The sequence below is a fragment of the Sinocyclocheilus anshuiensis genome, unplaced genomic scaffold (assembly GCF_001515605.1).
Source record: "Sinocyclocheilus anshuiensis isolate Anshui unplaced genomic scaffold, SAMN03320099.WGS_v1.1 scaffold914, whole genome shotgun sequence".
Taxonomy (NCBI): domain Eukaryota; kingdom Metazoa; phylum Chordata; class Actinopteri; order Cypriniformes; family Cyprinidae; genus Sinocyclocheilus; species Sinocyclocheilus anshuiensis.
Genome location: NW_015539870.1, coordinates 3,978,324 through 3,997,509, shown reverse-complemented (window position 1 = coordinate 3,997,509; position 19,186 = coordinate 3,978,324). Strand labels below are relative to the sequence as shown.

Sequence of the window (19,186 nt, the reverse complement as noted above, 5' to 3'; positions counted from 1 at the left end):
ATATATATGTGTGTGTGTGTTTGTGTGTGTGTGTGTGTGTGTGTGTGTGTGTGTGTGTGTGTGTTTCTCATGGGATTTTTAATGGTTTTCAGAGATGTTTCACGTTCCCTTATACCCTGACTCATTGTTTTGCATAACAGATTCTCTGCATAAAGGTAACGCCCTGTTATTACGGAAATTTTGATAAAGCATGATAAATGCAAGTCGGCTCCAGTACGCACTATGACGCACACTATGGGTGTCGCATGTGGTTAACATGTGAGTACCATTGTTGCAATGTAGAATCCCATGCAATTAAATGACGTGCATGGCAACATGTATCTAAAACAACTGACATGTCTAGATACGTCTTTAGTATGTTTATATATTAATATCTTTCTGTACAACACTTATTAACGCCTGCGTTATAAATTACTCTCACTTCGCTTTAAGACGCATTACAATAAAGGGAACATCTATTTATAACAATTCATACAATACAAGCGAGACTACTTAAAATAATGCTTACCGAGTATTAGGCATGCGATGTCAAGCAATATAAAGGGGATTCCTCTCGTTTCAAACATCGTGCCAGTGTCCTTCTGTGGGTCAGTAACGGAGATAAAGGCTTTATTTAAGGCGTCCTCAGTGTTCCCCACTGTAAACAGCCTGACAGAGCGTCCACCTCTAGTGGTCAACTGGAAGAGAAATGAGCTGCAGGGACCAACGCCAGCGCATACACTCTTAATAACATTGACCGCGTAATAATAATCAGCCGGAGAGGAGACAGAGCGAGCCGCTTGGTTGTAGCTTGTTAGATAAGATCACCATGTCAACGCATGAGGTAAAGAATAAGCGATGGCGAGCCAGTATGCGATGCTTCGGGCGATGCGATTAAATAGACTCGAGTGTCCTCGGACTACACACTACTGAGCTCCTGCTGGCTGTCATGACGGACAACAGCTGAGGCTCATTACAGCCAATCGCGTGTCTCTCGGCATAAAGCCACGCCCACCACGACCACGCCCATGCGTCTTTATAATTAGATCAATATACAGACAACGACTGTCTGAGAAAAAATATATCTCAAACAAATAGTTATGGATAAACAGTTTGTTTTTGTTGTGAATCTATAAAAAATATTGGCTGAAAAAAAAAAACATTTTGAAAGAGCAAAGTATTTAATTTTAGCATGTATCATATATTTGTAGTTGCATATCATTTATATTTGTATTATATATACTTAAACTTATATACTTATATATACTTATACTTGTATTAGCCTTTATCTCTCTTCATCTCTCTAGTTATTCGTATCGGCTACTGAAAAATCCACTACTACTACTACTACTAATACTACTACTACTACTACTAATAATAGTTTATTGTAACAAATGTAACATTTTGTAAGAAATATAAATAGTGAGCAGTAAGATCTTATGTTTACAGTGTTTAAAGTATGTAACAATCACTAATGTAGTAATGATTTAACAACAGAATAACAGGAAAAGTAGTTTATATATTGAGAAAATGTCCTTTTTTAATTAAAAATGCTAATCATGAACACTCAAATGGCATTCATAACACAATTTGAGTTTGCTATCAAAATTATGCAGCTGAATCTCTACTCGTTAAGTCTTACTCTAAAATCACAATACACATCTTTAGTTTGTTGAGCCATGAAGTGTTCTTCACAAGCAATGTCATATAAAATCAATAAAAAAGATTAAATTAAAAACTAGTTTTCAAATTTTCAAAACTCCCAATACACATCATCACATGGCAAGCCAAACAGATACTAGTTCATGAAGATTTAAATTAGTTACGCAATACTGCCATCTAGAGGTAATATCTAGACACATCATTTTCAATGGTGATATTTTAGTAAATGACGTATGAAAATCAATTACTTTTTTCCCTTAATTTTATTCTGCTTTGTCCTCAAAAAATCTAAATGACTTTTCGTTTACAATAAATCAGAGCGAATTCGTGTCAAAACAATATATTTAAAGAATATATAACCATACACGCTTCAAGGTTTTAGGGTGAAAAAATGTCACACTTAATAAAAAATAAAAAAACTGAAGTCTTTGCTATACCTGACAGGCTTGTATTCTGACTGAACTTCGATAAAATTCAGCTAAATCTGAAGATGATCAATTGTGCACAAATATAGCTAAGTATTTGGAAGGGTCCACTTAAATAAACCCTCTAACAAATACTGATAATCTTCAGCACTCATAATACTCTTTGCGAACACAATTCTTTGTCATACAAAATATCACTCAGATATTACAATTCTTGGTGTCTTTGAAATCAAATTAGAATTTGATTTTCTTTTAAAACTAGTACGTGTTGTGTTTTGAGTATATAATGAAGTTCCTCTGTAAAACCATCAGCTCACTGTCCATTTTAATAAATGGCACCACAAGGTGGGACCACAACATTAATAAATTGCAGTTCTTTGAACCACTCGTCACATGAACTATCAGCACATACATGCATTAGCCCTCAATCTTCTTCTCACTCATCGATTCACAATTAGAAATGTATGTACCCACATTATACATCAATAGCAATAAGGCATTTTTCTCACTTGCATTCTAAATAAAAAGTGTCTCATCTAAATGTCATCTGTATCAGTTGGTAGAATACAGAATGCTTTCTGAAAGACAGCGGTTTATCAGCGTAACCCACTGACCGGGTGAAGTGCATTACAGACACATCATGTGCTGCATCTCTATAATACTGTGGATCATATTGTATCACTCCAAAGAGACTTGAAGGTCCTTTACTGCGCTCCCACGCTTGACTATCTTGTCTTGAGGGAATGTCTGTCTGCTGCTCTGTTCCTGTGGCGTCTCTTGGTTATCTCTGTGTTTGGGTTTGCATGTGTGTGTGTGCGTCAGTTTGACTAAAACCGGCTCTTTACTGAAGGCAGTACTGTATAATTTTTCCACTTCCCCTCTCATGCATAACATAAACGAATTCTGTCACATTTACTCTCCCTAGTGTCAAATTATTGTTTCCTCTGTGGAACATAAAAGGAGAACTTCTGAAAAATGTACTGGATGCTCTTTTCCATGCGATTTACAATCAAGCATTTGGGAATAATTAAGATTTATTTTTTAAAAGAAGTCTCTTATGCTCACCAAGGCTGAATTTGTTAGATCAAAAATACAGTAAAAATGGTAATATTGTGAAATATTATTACAATTCAGAATACTTGTTTTCTTGTTGAATATATTGTAAAATATAATTTATTCCTGTGATCAAAGCTGAATTTTCAGCATCATTACTCCAGTCTTCAGTGTCACATGATCCTTCAGAAATCATTCTGATATGCCGATTTGGTTCTCAGTCTTTATCAATTATTATTGGTGCTCAATTATGAATAATGTTTCTTATTATTATCAATGTTGAAAGTAGTTTTTGCTGCTTAATATTTTTGTGGAGTTTTTTTCAGGACTTTTTAATGAATAAAAAGTTAAATGAACAGCATTTATTTAAAAAATAAATCTTTTGTAACCTTATAAATGTATTTTACTGTATTTTTATCAAATAAATGGAGCCTTGGTCAGCACAAGAGACTTCTTTTAAAAACATTTAAAAAATCAGAATTATTTCAAACATTTGGATGGCAGTGTACTTAATGTTATACTACATTTCAAGACTTCAAAAGCCATACAACAGAAACAGACATTTTTGTTTCAAGAGCGAATCATTCAAACTGTGATTCAATAAAAAGATTAAATTCTTCAATTCAATTCTTCTCATGAACATAATTTTGGGCTTCACGTGGACCACTTTTATAATGATTTTACGGTGCTTTTTGCATCTTTTTTGAAGCTTCAGTCAATATTCACTGTAAAAACAGCAAAAAGAACAACCAGAGCTCTGCTTCCACAGAACAAACGTTAAATGTCATGAGGCTTAGTAAATAAGGACAGAATGTTCCATTTTTCGGTGAACAATCCCTTTAAGAGCATGTATACAAGCGGTAAAAGTCCATCAAGATTTTTTAGCTCCACTTCGCTGTTTCTGTTTGCGGAGGTGAGCCTCGATCTCGTGTCTGAAGAGCAGCATGCCCAGCTGGCCGTGCGAGGCCTCGTTCATGGCTTTGGACTGCATGCACATCTTGTACTGGTCTGGAGGCAATTGGTCAGCGCAGCGCTTCTCATGCCACAGGTGGAAGAGGCCGCGTGATGGGGCGCGCACCACTAGCAGATTACTGTGGAGGTACTTCCTGTACAGGTGGACATCCTCGCCACCCCAGCCTTTAATGTCCACATCGAAACCACCTGTAAGAGGAGGAGACAGGCAAAATGTGTGCAATGACCATGAGCATTAGGAAATTTCATGGATCCCTCAAGAAGTACAGAGGTGGAGATCAAGCATTTAATGCCAGTCTTTCTCAAGATACTGAAATCATTCTAAAATACTTTTAAAATAATTAAATGCAATTATTAAAACTGTTTGTTCCCCCATAGTCTCAACATGTTCAGTATGCACTGTAAAAAAAAAAGGTTGTCAGGTAACCTCAAAATGTGGTAAACCACTTTTTTTTATATTTATTTCAATGACTTACCCTGTAACATAAAGCTACAGTTCAACCAAAAATCTTTTTTCTGACTTTCTTCTGATGAACACAAAAGAAGAGAATATATCAACTGTTTTTGTCCATATATACTGTATATTTTTATTTTTTTTTCATATATCAAGGTTGAATCACAGAAGCACAAAGGGCTTCTAAGTTCCACAGAAGAATGAAAGCCGTACAGGTTTGGAATGACATGAGGTTGAGTAAATGATGACATTTTTTGAGTGAACTATTATTTAAGAAAAGAAAATTGCAGTTAAGAAGAATTTTATTCTAATAAGCATAGTTCACCCCAAAATGAAAATTCTGTCATCATTTACTTACCCTCAAGTTTTTCCAAACTTATATGATTTTATTTCTTCTGCAGAACACAAAAGAAGATATTTTGAAGAACATTTTTGTTCCTATTGACTTCCATTATGCTCTTTGACCATAAAATGGAAGTCAGTAGGAACCAAAACAGTTTGGTTACTAACATTCTTCAAAATATCTTCTTTTGTTTTCCAGAAATGACACAGGTTTGGAACAACATGGGGTTGAGTAAATGATGGCAGATTTCTAATTTTGGAGCGAACTATCCCTGTAATAATGTTTTGTGAATCCAGCACCATATCGGGCAAAAATAACTCCTATTTATTTAAGGCAACAACAGCACATTTAAAATGATTGTTAATGCGACCAGCTGCAATAATAATAATAATAATAATGTATCCGCAGACAGAAAATGTTGAATAAACACTCTGTTTACACACATCTTCTGTTGTTGTTAAAGGGAAGCTTGAACTTCCCTCAGGACAAACAGCTGTTCCTGGAGATTTGTCCAGGAATGTGTGTATCTCTGTATTTCCTTTGCACCTACACTACTGCTCAAAAGTCTGAGGTCAGTCATATTTAAAATAAATAAATAAAAAGAAATTAATATTTTTATTCAGCAGGGATGCATTAAACTGACTGTAAAGACATTTACCAAAAAGTTTATATTTTATATAAATTATGTTACTTCCTGGAAACAGTTTCACAGTTTCCATAAAAATATGAAGCAGCACAATTGTTTTCAACATTGATAATAATCAGAAAAGTTTATTAATCAGCATATTTTTATGATTTCTGAAGGATCATGTGACACTGAAAACTGATGCTGAAAATTCAGCTTTGATCACAGGAATAAATAACATTTTACAATATTTTCAAAGAGAAAATAGTTTAAATTGCAATATTATTTCACAATATTACTGTCTTTACTGTATTTATGATCAAATAAATGCAGCCTGGGTGATCATAAAAGACAAAAATCTTACTGATGCCAAGCAGTGTATATAACATGATGTAGCTTTCTTAATGGAGCTTTGTTTAATTGTCTAAGTGAAGTATTGGCTTTTCTTAATGGAGCATATTGAGCATATGGATTTTTGCCATCTGTCTGCTGAAATGTCCATGTTTCCTGAAATGCATATACTCTAAACTAATCTACTCTATTGATGTATCAATATCAGGCCTTGTTGAAGTGATGTTACACATGTGATCGGTTAAGTCATGGGAACTGCTTGATTCTCACAGGTGGGACTGCACTATCATTTGATGATTCATGCTACTTCTACTGCCTCTGCATAAGTGTTTTACATCCAAAATGACCTTAAGCTGGATACTTAGATTTGACTATCGATCCAATTCAGGATACATGAGCAACTTGGTCCTTTATTTCTAAAACAATGCTACCAACAGCTGCCCACATCTACATCAGTTTGACAAGCCGTATAAATGAATACTGTATAAATGCATTTAATTCATGTAAATTCAGTCAACAGCTGCTTGAGAGGAGGTTTACCTATATTGATGAAATCGGATCTGTACTGGCAGGTCATTCCAAAGCCAAAGTCCCTCCAAAAGCCCGTGTCTTTCTTAATGATCTGTAAAAGAATGAATCCTGATGAGTATGAACACAAAACTACTCTTTTATAGTCTCATTCGTGGTTCAAAATTAACACTTGCCAAGCACCAAATGTGTGTGAAATTGCTTTTGGCGAGTAAATAAAACTGCCAGTTGCCAGTGACTACATAACAAACTGAAAAAAAGAATACAGATGTGATAAAAGCATTTAAAATTAGTGTTATTATCATTAATGAAAAATAAACATTTTCATTAACTCAAAGGATAAAAACTAACACAACTGGAAAAACTGTTTTTGTAATACAAATATTGCTTAATATATAGCCATGGCCAGTAAGAAATATTTAGTCCAATAGATTTTTCTCAATTCAATCAGCATTGGCAGGTGTGGCAAAATGTAATTCTGGCCCCTGGTCTCATATCAGCTTTCTGTTTTATCAGTACATTTAATCAGGCTCTTTATTATCTATGCGTTCAGAATATCAATGCCAGACGACTGAGATGATTTTGTTCCATCACAATGCGGCAATTAATCACATCAAACTTGATGAAGCATTTTAATCTCCTCATGAAAATGAGTTGCATTACCAGCTGCTGTTCCACAGGGGGGACGTGGTCATGACTGCCGTAGATTACAGCTGGGTTGTACTGGCTGAAGAGAACGGGGTAAAACACTTTCTTTCCTAAGACAAGGTGATCACACAGCTGTTTATGATACGAGCACAGCATATATTCCTCATTTAAACACTTCATTAGATGGTTATTCAAAAGTTTGGGGTCAGTAAGATTTTTATGTTTTAGAAATAAGTCTCTTATGTTCATCAAGGCTGCATTTATTTGATCAAAATTACAGTAAAAACAGTAATATTGTGAAATATTATTACAATTTAAAAACAGATTCGTATTTAAATGTTTTAAATAGAGCTGTTGATTTAATTTGGTGAGATTAATTACGGGAAAAATAACACGTTAAAATGATTAACGCATTTAATGCCCCCTGCCCAGACCTGTATGACATCTTATTGCATGCAGTTGCTGACGAACATGAAGAGGGGCAACATCAAAGCATGATGTAGCCTTATGAGTGTTACGATCACCAGCTGGAGTGCCCATGAGCTTCTCCAGAGGGCACTCCACCCCAGACTGTTGTCACTCCCTCACTAACTACATTCCCCATAATCCTTTGCCTGGACTCTTGATCACTGATTGCATTCACCTGTGTCTTGTTACCGCCATCAGTCTCACCCTATTTAATGCCTTGTTTTTCACTCGTTCATTGCTCAGTATTGTTTATCCTGTAGCGTTCCCAAGTTCCCGTGTTTCCCTGTCTTTGTGGTTTTTGATCCCTGGGCTGTTTCCTTGTTTTCTGATTGTTTGCTGCCTGCCCTGACTTTCGCCTGTTTATTGGATTACTCTTGTCTCATCCTAGATTGTACCTGTTTGCTGGTGTGTGACCCTGCCTGTTTGACCACTCTTTTGAATAAAGCCTGCACTTGGATCCACTACTGCACTGTCAAGCCTCCCAACGTTACAGAGAGAATGTGTTTACATGCCCTAAAATTTAAGATTTGAGGGCAAAAAATGCCCCTGAATTGATATCATATGATATAGCAATGTCACATTTGCAAGAGTGTGGGTTTTGCCCTGAAAAGCATGAATGCAAATGTGATGATTATGAACATAATATTTTATAAATAAACAAGAAGTTAATATTGTGTGATATTTTAGACACAATATTGTTTATTTTTGCTCAGTTTTACCAAACAAAGCCTCAGCAGAACTGTTGTGTGTCTCCAAGCAACACACATTACTGAATGAATCCATATTTTTTAACAAATCAAGCGAATCAATGATTCAGTGAGCAATTCATAAAGACAGTCTCTTGCTGAAATTCTGAATGAATCAGCAGTTCAAATGAATCAGTTGAATGGATGACTCTCTCATTAAGACGGTGACTTGCCTTCAACTAGTGGCGGTTTTAGTTTTTTTTGTGAGACAGTGACAGTGTTTTCAGTGAAAACACTGTAGCCTTAAAAGTTTATGTGTAATAAATTCAATGTTCAATCAATATATATTTTTTTCTTAAGCTATTTTTATAATGTCTATTCAATGCTTTTCTCATTTAACACAACAATGACTTTAAAGTATCTTTTTTGGGGGCAATTTCTCAGCCAAAATTGATGTGTGATTAGTATGCGAATAATTTGATTAATTGATCAAATATCATGTAATTGATTAGATTAAACATTGTAATAACTTGACAGCCCTAGTTTTAAAATGTAATGTATTTCTGCGATGCAAAGCTGAATTTCCAACATCATTCTTCAGTGTCACATGATCCTTCAGAAATCATTCTAATTATAAATGAAAGAAATGTCTTTAATGTCACTTTTGATCAATTTCATGCGCCCGTGCTGAATAAAAGTATTCATTACTTAAAAAAATTCTTACTGACCACAAACTTTTGAATGGCAGCATATACGATGATGGCAACAAAAAGTAATTGGACATTTAAGACACACTTAACGTATATAACAACATATCAAAGCAAGTGTCATTTATTTTAAATAATGGTAGCACCAGTGCACTATGGGGCAGTCATGGCCTAATGGTTATCGAGTCGGACTTGTAACCCGAAGGTAGCGGGTTTGAGTCTCAGGTCCGGCAGGAATTGTCGGTGGGGGGAGTGAATGTACAGCACTGTCTTCCACCTTCAATACCACGACTGAGGTGAGACCCTTGAGCACGGCACCGCACCCCCAACTGCTCCCTGGGCGCAGCAGCAATATGGCTGCCCACTGCTCCGGGAGTGTGTTCACGGTGTGTGTGTGTGTGTGTGTTCACTGCTGTGTGTGTGCACTTGGATGGGTTAAATGCAGAGTACAAATTCTGAGTATGGGTCACCATACTTGGCTACACGTCACTTCACTTTCACTATTCAAGCAAAAATTTCACAATAAGAAGGTTTTAAATCATAGAACACAGTATTTGAACACCTAAACAACATGCTTGTCAGTTGTTGCTGATGATGTTGATAGTTAATGTGATTCTCTACACCTGTGGTTAGTCTATTAGGCCACACTTGGAGAAGTGAATTCATACATCTACTGTACTAAAAACCATGACAACAGTTTAAAAGTCAGTGCAGAAGTGGTTCTGAAAAAGGAAGTTATTTCTGAGAAACGCTCTAACAGCATTCGAGTCAGATGCCAACTGGTTCAATATTTTGTTTCTAATGCAAAGCCATTATTTAAGTGTGCAAATGGCCAAATTGGCTCAGCTGTGTATGGATAGATATAGCGACTCACCTGGCTGGGCATTCAGACGGCATGTGTTCAGGAAGTCGGCTGTGAAGAAGATGTCCACGTCACAGAAGAAGAGCAGCACATTGCCTCTCTTCCAAGCACGAGCGCCTACATCCAGCCCTCGACCCCGAGAAAACTCCTCATTCAGCTGAATCAGAGTGAAGTTACGGAAATTCAGCTCCCTGAAACCAGACACGTGAAAATCACAGAACGTTCTCTCATCAAAAACAACTAAGAACGGAACAAACAATTATACATTACTCTTCAACCACATCTGTGTGATATATCTGCTGTTATCATAATGCAGAAAAAATTTGTTAAATAGTTTGGCATAGTTCTTTATTATTATTAATTTGAAAAATGGTTATGAAATTACTGCATAATGCAATGTGTAATTCGAAAAACAGATAAAACACCTGTAAAAAATCAATATGGAAAAATCCTTCATATTAACAGAACACTGGCAGAGATGGGCATAGATACATGAAAATGTATTTAAAATAAAAATACAAAATGCTGTGTGGAGAAATGTATTTAAATACAAATACAGTATTTTGAAAATACACAAAATGTGAAAAAATTGCCCATCCAATGTAGGCATACCTATAGGCTGAAATCTATCTGGACCTATTCTGAATGCAAAAAACAAAACAAAAAAAAAACATTTAGATGTGTACAACTGCTTAGGAACTTCTGTTTCCATTGTACATACCTCTTCCCTTCCCCTGCCCTGTAGGAAATACAAAACTACAAAAAAATTACTTTTTATATTTATTTCATGTAAAGTTTATTTTGTTGTATATAAAGTTATTCAAATTAGAAAGTTGATCTAAAATGTACATTTTAAAATTAGAATTCATTTAAACAGCATTTAACACTGTTTGCTTTTTTTTTTTTGATGAACAATCAAATCAAAAGCTGAAGATTTTTTTGGTGGTGTACCATTCATCGGTGTTTGTATCAGTATTGTAATCAATAATCAGTATTGTTCAATCAGTATTGTTCAATTTAGTGTTAAACATATGTTATCATATTCATGCAGTATGTTTTGTTCTAATGTCACAAGTCATAATCTCAAGTTTACTGGGTTTTACACGATTCGATTCTTTTGTGTGGGTTAACGTAGTGTACTTTCACATTTTCACGTGTCCTCCAAAATGACCCACAACCTTATCGGTTTATATGTCAAGAAATCCATTTATTCATAAACTTCTCACAAAATTATTGTTTGACAAACTACTCGGCAAACTTCTTCCTCTCACCGCTGCTTTCTGATGGTTTGGAGAACAATTACTTTGAGTCGCTCCCTGTGGTTTCACAGAATTATACAAAGGCGAACAAGTGAAGTATCAAACAAGTGTCAAAAAAAGCCTCATCTGTTTAGGGCGGAGCGCGCAGTCAGCAGTTCGCGGTGAGGCAGGCGAAAGTATAAACAAGGCTTCAACTGCACAAACCGATTCCACTATGAGAGAAAGTGATTCCTCTGCTTGCTGTGTCCCGTGTGAAAGGTCCTTTAAGTCAAAAGTGTAGGCTTACTTGTCAACATTCTACTTCATCTCTATGTAAACGATTTAGAAAAAGTTCACACTTGATTGAACTATTCACACTTTATATCATCGCCACAATGTGTATTGTCATATCACCCAGCCCGATCATGCACTAATGCTTTAAACACATTTGACAAGCTAGTTGATAAAAAAACTACAACCGATTAACTATCAAAACTGATTGGCTAAAACAATTTTTTCCTCTTGTTGGTGCTCTTTTACTCTGTCATGTTAACTGAAGGCAAATGATGCACTATTTTAACTTTAATCAACAAGTACAACTGACCATGACATCCTCATCTTATCTTTTTCCAGGAAAGTCCCTCACCCAGTGCTGAATGGAGCTGTACAGCTGCAGCTCACATGCATGAATGTTGGGGTTGGAGGGAGGGTGCGTGTCTGAACTAGTTGATGCACAAAATCAGCACCCCGATAAAGAGGGTGGCACAAAGTATTTTATGTATTTTGAAAATACTAATCTTAAATGTATTTAAATACAAATTACATTTGATGTTTTCCAAATAGTATTTTGTATTTCAAATACATATTTTAAAGACATGTATCTGAAAAATTGCCCATCCCTGAACACTGGGCAGTATTTTTACAAACTTTTCTTAGAGTGTATAACATAGACTAAATACAAAGAGTACATTACCACCAAAACTGAGCAGCACTATACAAATGTTACTATCAAGCGTTTTATGGAAAAATTAGTCAATTGTGACAGCAGAGTAAGATGAGCTGTGATTGATGGCGAGTGCAGATTTTACAGCATGACCCACATCAGTTCTCACGGATAGAGAAGATAACAAGCATCCTCAGACAGAGCTGAGTGTATGTGACTATGAATACAATCAGCCACACACACACATATAAAAAGATGATTAAAATGTAATGTGCTGGTCTGGAGCCAAGCTGATATATAAAAGCACAATGCAACCATACACAGTGCAGATTATACCTGCTATTGAAGCCATACAGCTGTTTTAGCAGGAACAGGAAGAGCTGCTTCCTTTAAATTAGTGAATCATTAACAAAGCAGCACCACACTCTCAAACACTCTAGTCTACAATAGAGAGATGATCCATACATCAAGGTTGTTGTTATATATATATTTATAAACCGACTTAATAAGGACAGAGAGACAAAAATGATAGTAACATGAAATAATGGCGCCACAAGCATTCTGTCACTGCTCTTATTGGCCCAATACAAAATATAGGCCAGCATGTATGACAGAAATAAAAAAAGCACCTACTTTCTCTGACCGAGATTCATAAACCACAAAAACATTGCTGCAACCCATGGGAGTTGTATCACACTGAATAAATACATTCAAAAGCAGACATTGTTAACATACCCAGCCAAACAAGATTTGATTTAAGACACATTAGCGGAACGGATTTGGAATACAGCCTGAGGCGTTTCAGCATGCATGCATGTGATATTCAGTTTGCCATCGGCCAGAAAAACATTCTTAATATTTCTTTCTTTGATACCGACTTGTTTTCAAAGACTGGCAAATGTCTGGGATACTTTTCATTCCATCAGTCGAGTCATTGCATTTTTCCATTTTACTTCAGCATTTCATATTGGGCTAATTATAATCACTACAGACTATAAATGTAACCCCACTTTTGCAAATCTAGAATGAATATAATGATATATATATATATATATATATACTGTATATATGTGTGTGTGTACTTTTACAAACTATATTTCTATATATACTTTGCATGTCCCCAAAATATTATATTTATTAATATTATAATAATATAAATTTATAATACATTTATATTATAATATAAATTATTATAAATATAAATTTATATTATAATAATATAAATTCTGGTGATAAATTTGTCCCCACGCTATATCTACATGAATCCACACACAGTTACTGGCATGTCTGATCAGTTCAGTGTGATGTCTAATCATGGTTATATATCATAATGAGTACTTAGACTGCTAAATTTATGCATGGCGTCATCATCAATATTCATGTCAACCAGGTTTGTATAATGCAATGTTACTTACACTCTCTTCTCTTCCCCTTCTCAAATGAACACAAATTATTCAAGTGCATCGATTCACTTTGCCCGGCAGATATGGATAGCACATCTACCTACTTTGCTCTGTGAGGACTGACGCTGATGGTCTTGCAGTGAAGCATCTAAGGATTCCTGAAGTAGTTGTTTACTCAAAACTGAAAATTTGCTGAAACTTGAACTAACTCTCATGACAACCATTATGTAGATGAGTTTATTTCTTCATCAGAAACAAATTTGGAGAAATGTAGCATTACATCACTTGCTCACCAATGGATCCTCTGCAGTGAATGGGTGCCGTCAGAAGCACAAGTTTAAAGTTAAAACGCCTGAATGATAAATTTGTTTATTACAAACATGAAGCTTTTCACTTCACAAGACATTAACTGATGGACTGGAGTGGTGTGGATTATTGTAATGTTTTTATCTGCTCTTTGGACTCTCATTCTGACGGCAGTTTTAATTTTTGGGTGAACTATTCAGCAATTTGTGTGTGTAGCTTTAAGAGAGTGACCATACGTCTGTGTTTTTCTTTTTGTATGTTTCTATTTAATTTATCATTTAATAATTTATTAATGTCATATTCTATTTTTATATTACTTATTTCCTTGCTATTGCACTGCATGTTATAGCTATTGTTGTTTAAACTTATGATTGTGTGGTTTCAAGGGATATTTATTTTCACAGTTTTAATTACATTTCAAGGTTTTTTTTTTTATATAATATCACAGTGCAGAAAGCTGATCTCAGGTAACCTAGAAACATCAGAAACAAATGAAGAGGCTAAAAGATTTTTTTAGATCAGTTGAACCAAAGGCTAAAGTATTTAATCTTTGCAAAACATTTTGAAAGATTTTATTCAACATCAATAGGGGTGCATTGAGTAACATCTAGCAGCTGTGAGGATGTTAGGACACATCTAAACCCTAAAACTATTCAAGAGCTGAGATTCATTTTGGAGATTTTGCAGCTTTAAACAATTTGCTACAATTTGTTAAAAGAGCTGTTAATGACTGGACTCCTGCGGCTGGAATAGTTTTTGAGGAATTGAAATGGGTAGCACTTGGTTTATGTTTATCAGACTACTGGGAAAATCTTTCGCATTGGTTACAAGACATCTGTGTTATCCCAAGAACAGGTAGATCAGAACAAACTAGAACTATGTTTTTTTTCCCACAGCAACCCACCGTAACAGCGAAGTGAAGATTTTCACTAGCAAAAGATAGTACTCTCTTTATGACTAAAATACTGGCTCAAAACACACTTTACAGGTTAGGTATGTCAGGAAGCTTTAAGAAAATCATTGCCCAGAACAACTACAATCATCAGGCATGCTTGAAAGAGTTCATCATACTTTGAAATCCAATTGGTAAAACATGGAATGACAGGACTAACATGGGTAGATGCACTTCCATTAGTTCTGTGCATAATATCAGTTCATCAGCTGGTTGCTTTGGACGATGTGCATTTAATGCCCTGGATAATATGTTCATGTCTAAAATTACATATTGATTTGTGGATATTCTCAAAGTTAATTACAGCTGCGTTCGGTATCAAAACACCAATAGCTTCAGTCCATCAAGAGGACTTTTTTTTGACTTTGTGTTGGGTAGATATCCATCAATAACTCATGATTACTTATGCACCCCCGAAAAATGTAGCAGATTATGTCTTCGAAACAATTTGACAAATCTGTTTCTGACTATTAGGAGGCCTTCAAAAATGGTCACTGGTAAAACGTCTACTGTAATATAATGACATTATTAACTTTTTATTTGCTGAAAATCTTATCACCCTCAGGCCATCCAAGATATTGAGTTTGTTTCTTCATCTGAACAAATTTGGAGAAATGTAGCATTACATCACTTGCTCAGCAATGGATCCTCTGTAGTGAATGGGTGCCGTCAGAATGAGAGTCCAAACAGCTGATAAAAACATCACAATAATCCACAAGTAAACCACACCACTCCAGTTCATCAATTTATGTCCTGTGAAGCCAAAATGTGCATGTTTGTAATAAATAAATCCATTATTAACTTCAGACTTTGAAGTTTGAAGCTTCCAGCTAAAATACGAATCCATAATAATCCATAATAGTGCTACAGTGAGAAAGTCATCTCATCTGAATCGGGAGAGAAATATGCACAGATCAAGCACCATTTATGAGCAAAAAGGGTCCAAAACAGTTCTAAACAAATATGTGGGTGGATTTTGATGTGAGAGGACAACAGGGGATGGACTTTTTCACTGGAGGAAGCGTTATTATGGACAGGTATTGTAGACAGAAGTAATGGTTTAAATTGAAAACACTTTAATGATGGGTTTGCTTATTACAAACTTGCAGCTTTTCGCTTCACAAGATGTTGTTGGAGTCACAGAGATGTGTGGATTACTTGTGGATTATTGTGATGTTTTTATCAGCTGCTTGGACTCTCTTTCTGACGGCACCCATTCACTGCAGAGGATCCATTGGTGAGCAAGTGATGTAATGCTACATTTCTCCAAATCTGTTCCCATGAAGAAACAAACTCATCTACATCTTGGATGGCCTGAGAGTGATTAAATAATGCAAATCAATGAAACAAATTTTCAAGTAGAAATAACTCAACACAACAGCACTTTTTAATTGTTTGCAGTGATAAAGAGGCACTCACACCGACAGTGATTTGCAGTGACAAATCAACCTGTTGTTGGTGCTGGTGATTCGAGGCTACAAAAGCCAAAGCGACTTTTCGGACCCTTGATTGTTCAGCTATGTGACAAAGTCAAGCTCAACTTTATGCAGATGAACAGTCGGCCAAAGCAGCATTAATTTTCTGCAACTGTCAGATTCAGCAGGGGAGTGTGTGCAAAATGATGTTAATAGCAACTGTGAGCAATTGTCCTCTTCTCAATGATTTTTCTCTGCCTACATACAGGGACATACTGTAAATCACAAAAATTATGTGTGGAAAATTGTCAAAACTTGTGGGCATTCCAAGTGGGTTTGATTCATGGATTCATAATAATTCATCTTGTTTATGATATGATGCATAATCTACTGCAGCAATACATTTACAAATGCTTTTCTCATTTAGAATGTTATTTTTTTCTGAAAGAAACTGATTAGTTGACAAAACAAAAATGAATTATTAACCAGCAAACGGAATATGCTGGTCAGATGTTTGATGGCTTTTACTAGTTGTGCAACTCACTAATAGAAATACTCAGTATCAATGAATTCAGGTAAAGGTTAACCTGGTAATACAGAACATATGTGGAATAATATTCACCCGGGTTATCATAGTTAAACTAAACTAAAGCTAAAAGGAAAACCATTAAAACACCGTTTTGTTACTTAAACTGAAACTATATGTATGCATGTATATAACTATATGTATATATATTTATATATACACACACAACCTTTTATTACAGCTAGTTGCCAAGACGTTTCTCATTTTAATTTCTCATTTAATTTTAACTTTGTTTGTTTTAACTTGACATACTAAAACAACTAAAACTAAAATAAAATGGATAAAAACTATATGAAGAGTTCAGATGCAAAAGCCTCTAATAAGTGCCGTCTGAAATTTTCTTCTAAAATTAGCATTTTTATCAGACTCCTATGTTTAGGTTCAGTAATTTTACTTTAATGACAATGTATAGGTCATTTTCTATGCCATTATAGTGAAATAACTGAACATAAATATTAGGGATGCACCGATACCACTTTTTCCAGTACTCGCCCGATATGGAAACTTTTATTTTTGGTATACCTCAACTTCAGTTTTTTTCCCAGACTCAGTCTGAATAATTTTTGGTCCCAAATTTGTATCAGTTTTGCATCTGAACTCTTCATATAGACATATATATACAAACACAATATATAACTACTAAAAATGACAAAAACAAAATGACTAAAACTTAAACTAAAATTAAAATGGAAATGAAAAAGATAAAGTTAAGAATTGATTCAAAATATGAATAAAAATATATAGTATATAGAATAGTATAATTATATATCAATGATACAAAAACTGCCACAGATTTTATTATTGTTATTATTATTAAATCGTGGTCGCAGTGCAATACAATGGAGGGCAATGAAATGTGAAGCTTTTGAAATAATTTTCTTTTATGGTAATTATAGAATCATTTAAATAGAACTTAACTTGTATAAATTCCTTTAAGAAATGAAGATACAAGCATTCAGGACCATTGGGAAATCACAAACAATTAGCTCATTCAGAAGAGAGCTGGAATGAATAATCAGGAAACTGTGGAGAATCCACTTAGTGAAGTACAGAAAGAATTAAGCTCCCTTAATTTCTGCTCCACAGAGAAGCTAAAGAATTCCCACAGAACGAACAAGAGCTCTACTGATTATTGGCCCTCCACGGTCCTGAAAGCTACAAGGCCATGATTGCTTTCCCATTTCTCCAACAAATCCTCTCCAAAAGTGTCCCTCTGTGTGGGAACAACCTGCTCAGGCAAGATAGATCTGAAAACCTGAGTCCAGTCACATTTGAATGTCTCTGCGTAAGGGAAAAGCCATGTTCTCCCTGTGAATTGAGAGATATGTTATCCGCTGCAATGCAGGGAGGTTTCCAGCATGACCCTGGCTGGATTCCAGACAATCTACTGTTCGATTGATTTCATCTGCCTCTGAGCCGCATCTGAAGTGACCTGTTATTTTCACACTGATGGAGGTCAGAGTCACTGCAGTCTAACAGTGCAGTTTCACTGACCTCCAATCAATCAGTAATCACGAGAGCGCAGCTGAGCGTACTGATGAGGACCAACAGTCACACAGTATTTGTCTGGGTATAGATTTTAAATATGTCTAATACATATATAATTTATATATATTTTCTTCTATTAGGTTATTATTAGTCAATTATTATTTATTATAAGTACTATTTCATATAATTTTAAATCTAAAATTAAATTGTACAAATTAATATAATATAACATGAGTTATTAACTCCTTGTTTTATTATTATTATATATTATTTGATCTATTTATTATTATTTATAAAAATGTTTTACTATTGTACTGTTGTACACACACACACACATATATATACAAACATACACACATACAAACATTTTTAAACTTTCTATATACAGTTTTCTATTATTAATTTATTATTATTAGTCTATCATTAGTTATTATAAGTAATATTTCATATTTTTATATAATATAATATAATAACATTTAGTTTAACACAGCAGTTATTAACTTCTTGTTTATTAAATTCATGAAATTATTGGACTGTATAAAAGCTATATCAGACTTGCTATTAATATATTAATTACTTATTCATTTAATATATTTATTTTACATCTCTTTATTTATATATTTATTACAATATATTATATATTACACATATTTAACACCACTCACAAATTTATGCATATATCTCATTTATGCATGTAACTCATTAGAAATTCAAGTTGCCTCTGTGCGTTTGATTATTACTTAGTATATCACCATCACCTTTTATTAATAAAACTCGTTCAGCATTTTAATATATTCATGAAGATAGGCATTTTAAGTTTGCTTGATCTATAAATTAAAGGAATTATTTATGCTGGTTTAAACTGGTTTCTGTCTATGTAGACTTTCTGATAGCGTGTCCACTTGATCAGTTTGAAGACCCACAGTTTGGACAAAACCCATAATGCATTGGGAAAGAGATCACTGGAAGGAACTTAAGACACCCCTTTGGTTCCTTTTTGTTTAACTGTGAATTTCTCAGTCTTAACCTCAGCCTTATCTGTTCCTTTGTGTGGGTACACACACTTCCGCACGCACGCGCAACACACACATA

The 19,186-nt window shown here is 34.8% G+C and overlaps 2 protein-coding genes across 4 annotated transcripts in view; both read right to left on the bottom strand.

Moving 5' to 3' along the window:
- The window catches only part of plpp1a (phospholipid phosphatase 1a), a 14,889-nt gene extending 13,967 nt beyond the window's left edge, over nucleotides 1-922 (bottom strand). For 2 of the 3 annotated variants that reach the window (XM_016481667.1, XM_016481669.1), the window contains exon 1: nucleotides 509-922. In XM_016481667.1, the coding sequence (XP_016337153.1) occupies nucleotides 509-522 (14 nt within the window). In that variant the 5' untranslated portion in view covers nucleotides 523-922. The remainder of the gene's footprint in view (nucleotides 1-508) is intronic. The other variant, XM_016481668.1, reaches the window with a different exon arrangement.
- Nucleotides 923-3,773: 2,851 nt separating this feature from the next.
- The window catches only part of LOC107685172 (chondroitin sulfate N-acetylgalactosaminyltransferase 1-like), a 40,778-nt gene continuing 25,365 nt past the window's right edge, over nucleotides 3,774-19,186 (bottom strand). Inside the window, exons 4-7 of the mRNA XM_016481685.1 lie at nucleotides 9,776-9,954; nucleotides 7,056-7,150; nucleotides 6,405-6,486; nucleotides 3,774-4,280 (exon numbers count right to left, since the gene is read on the bottom strand). Coding sequence (XP_016337171.1) covers nucleotides 3,991-4,280; nucleotides 6,405-6,486; nucleotides 7,056-7,150; nucleotides 9,776-9,954 — 646 coding nt within the window. The 3' untranslated portion in view covers nucleotides 3,774-3,990. The remainder of the gene's footprint in view (nucleotides 4,281-6,404; nucleotides 6,487-7,055; nucleotides 7,151-9,775; nucleotides 9,955-19,186) is intronic.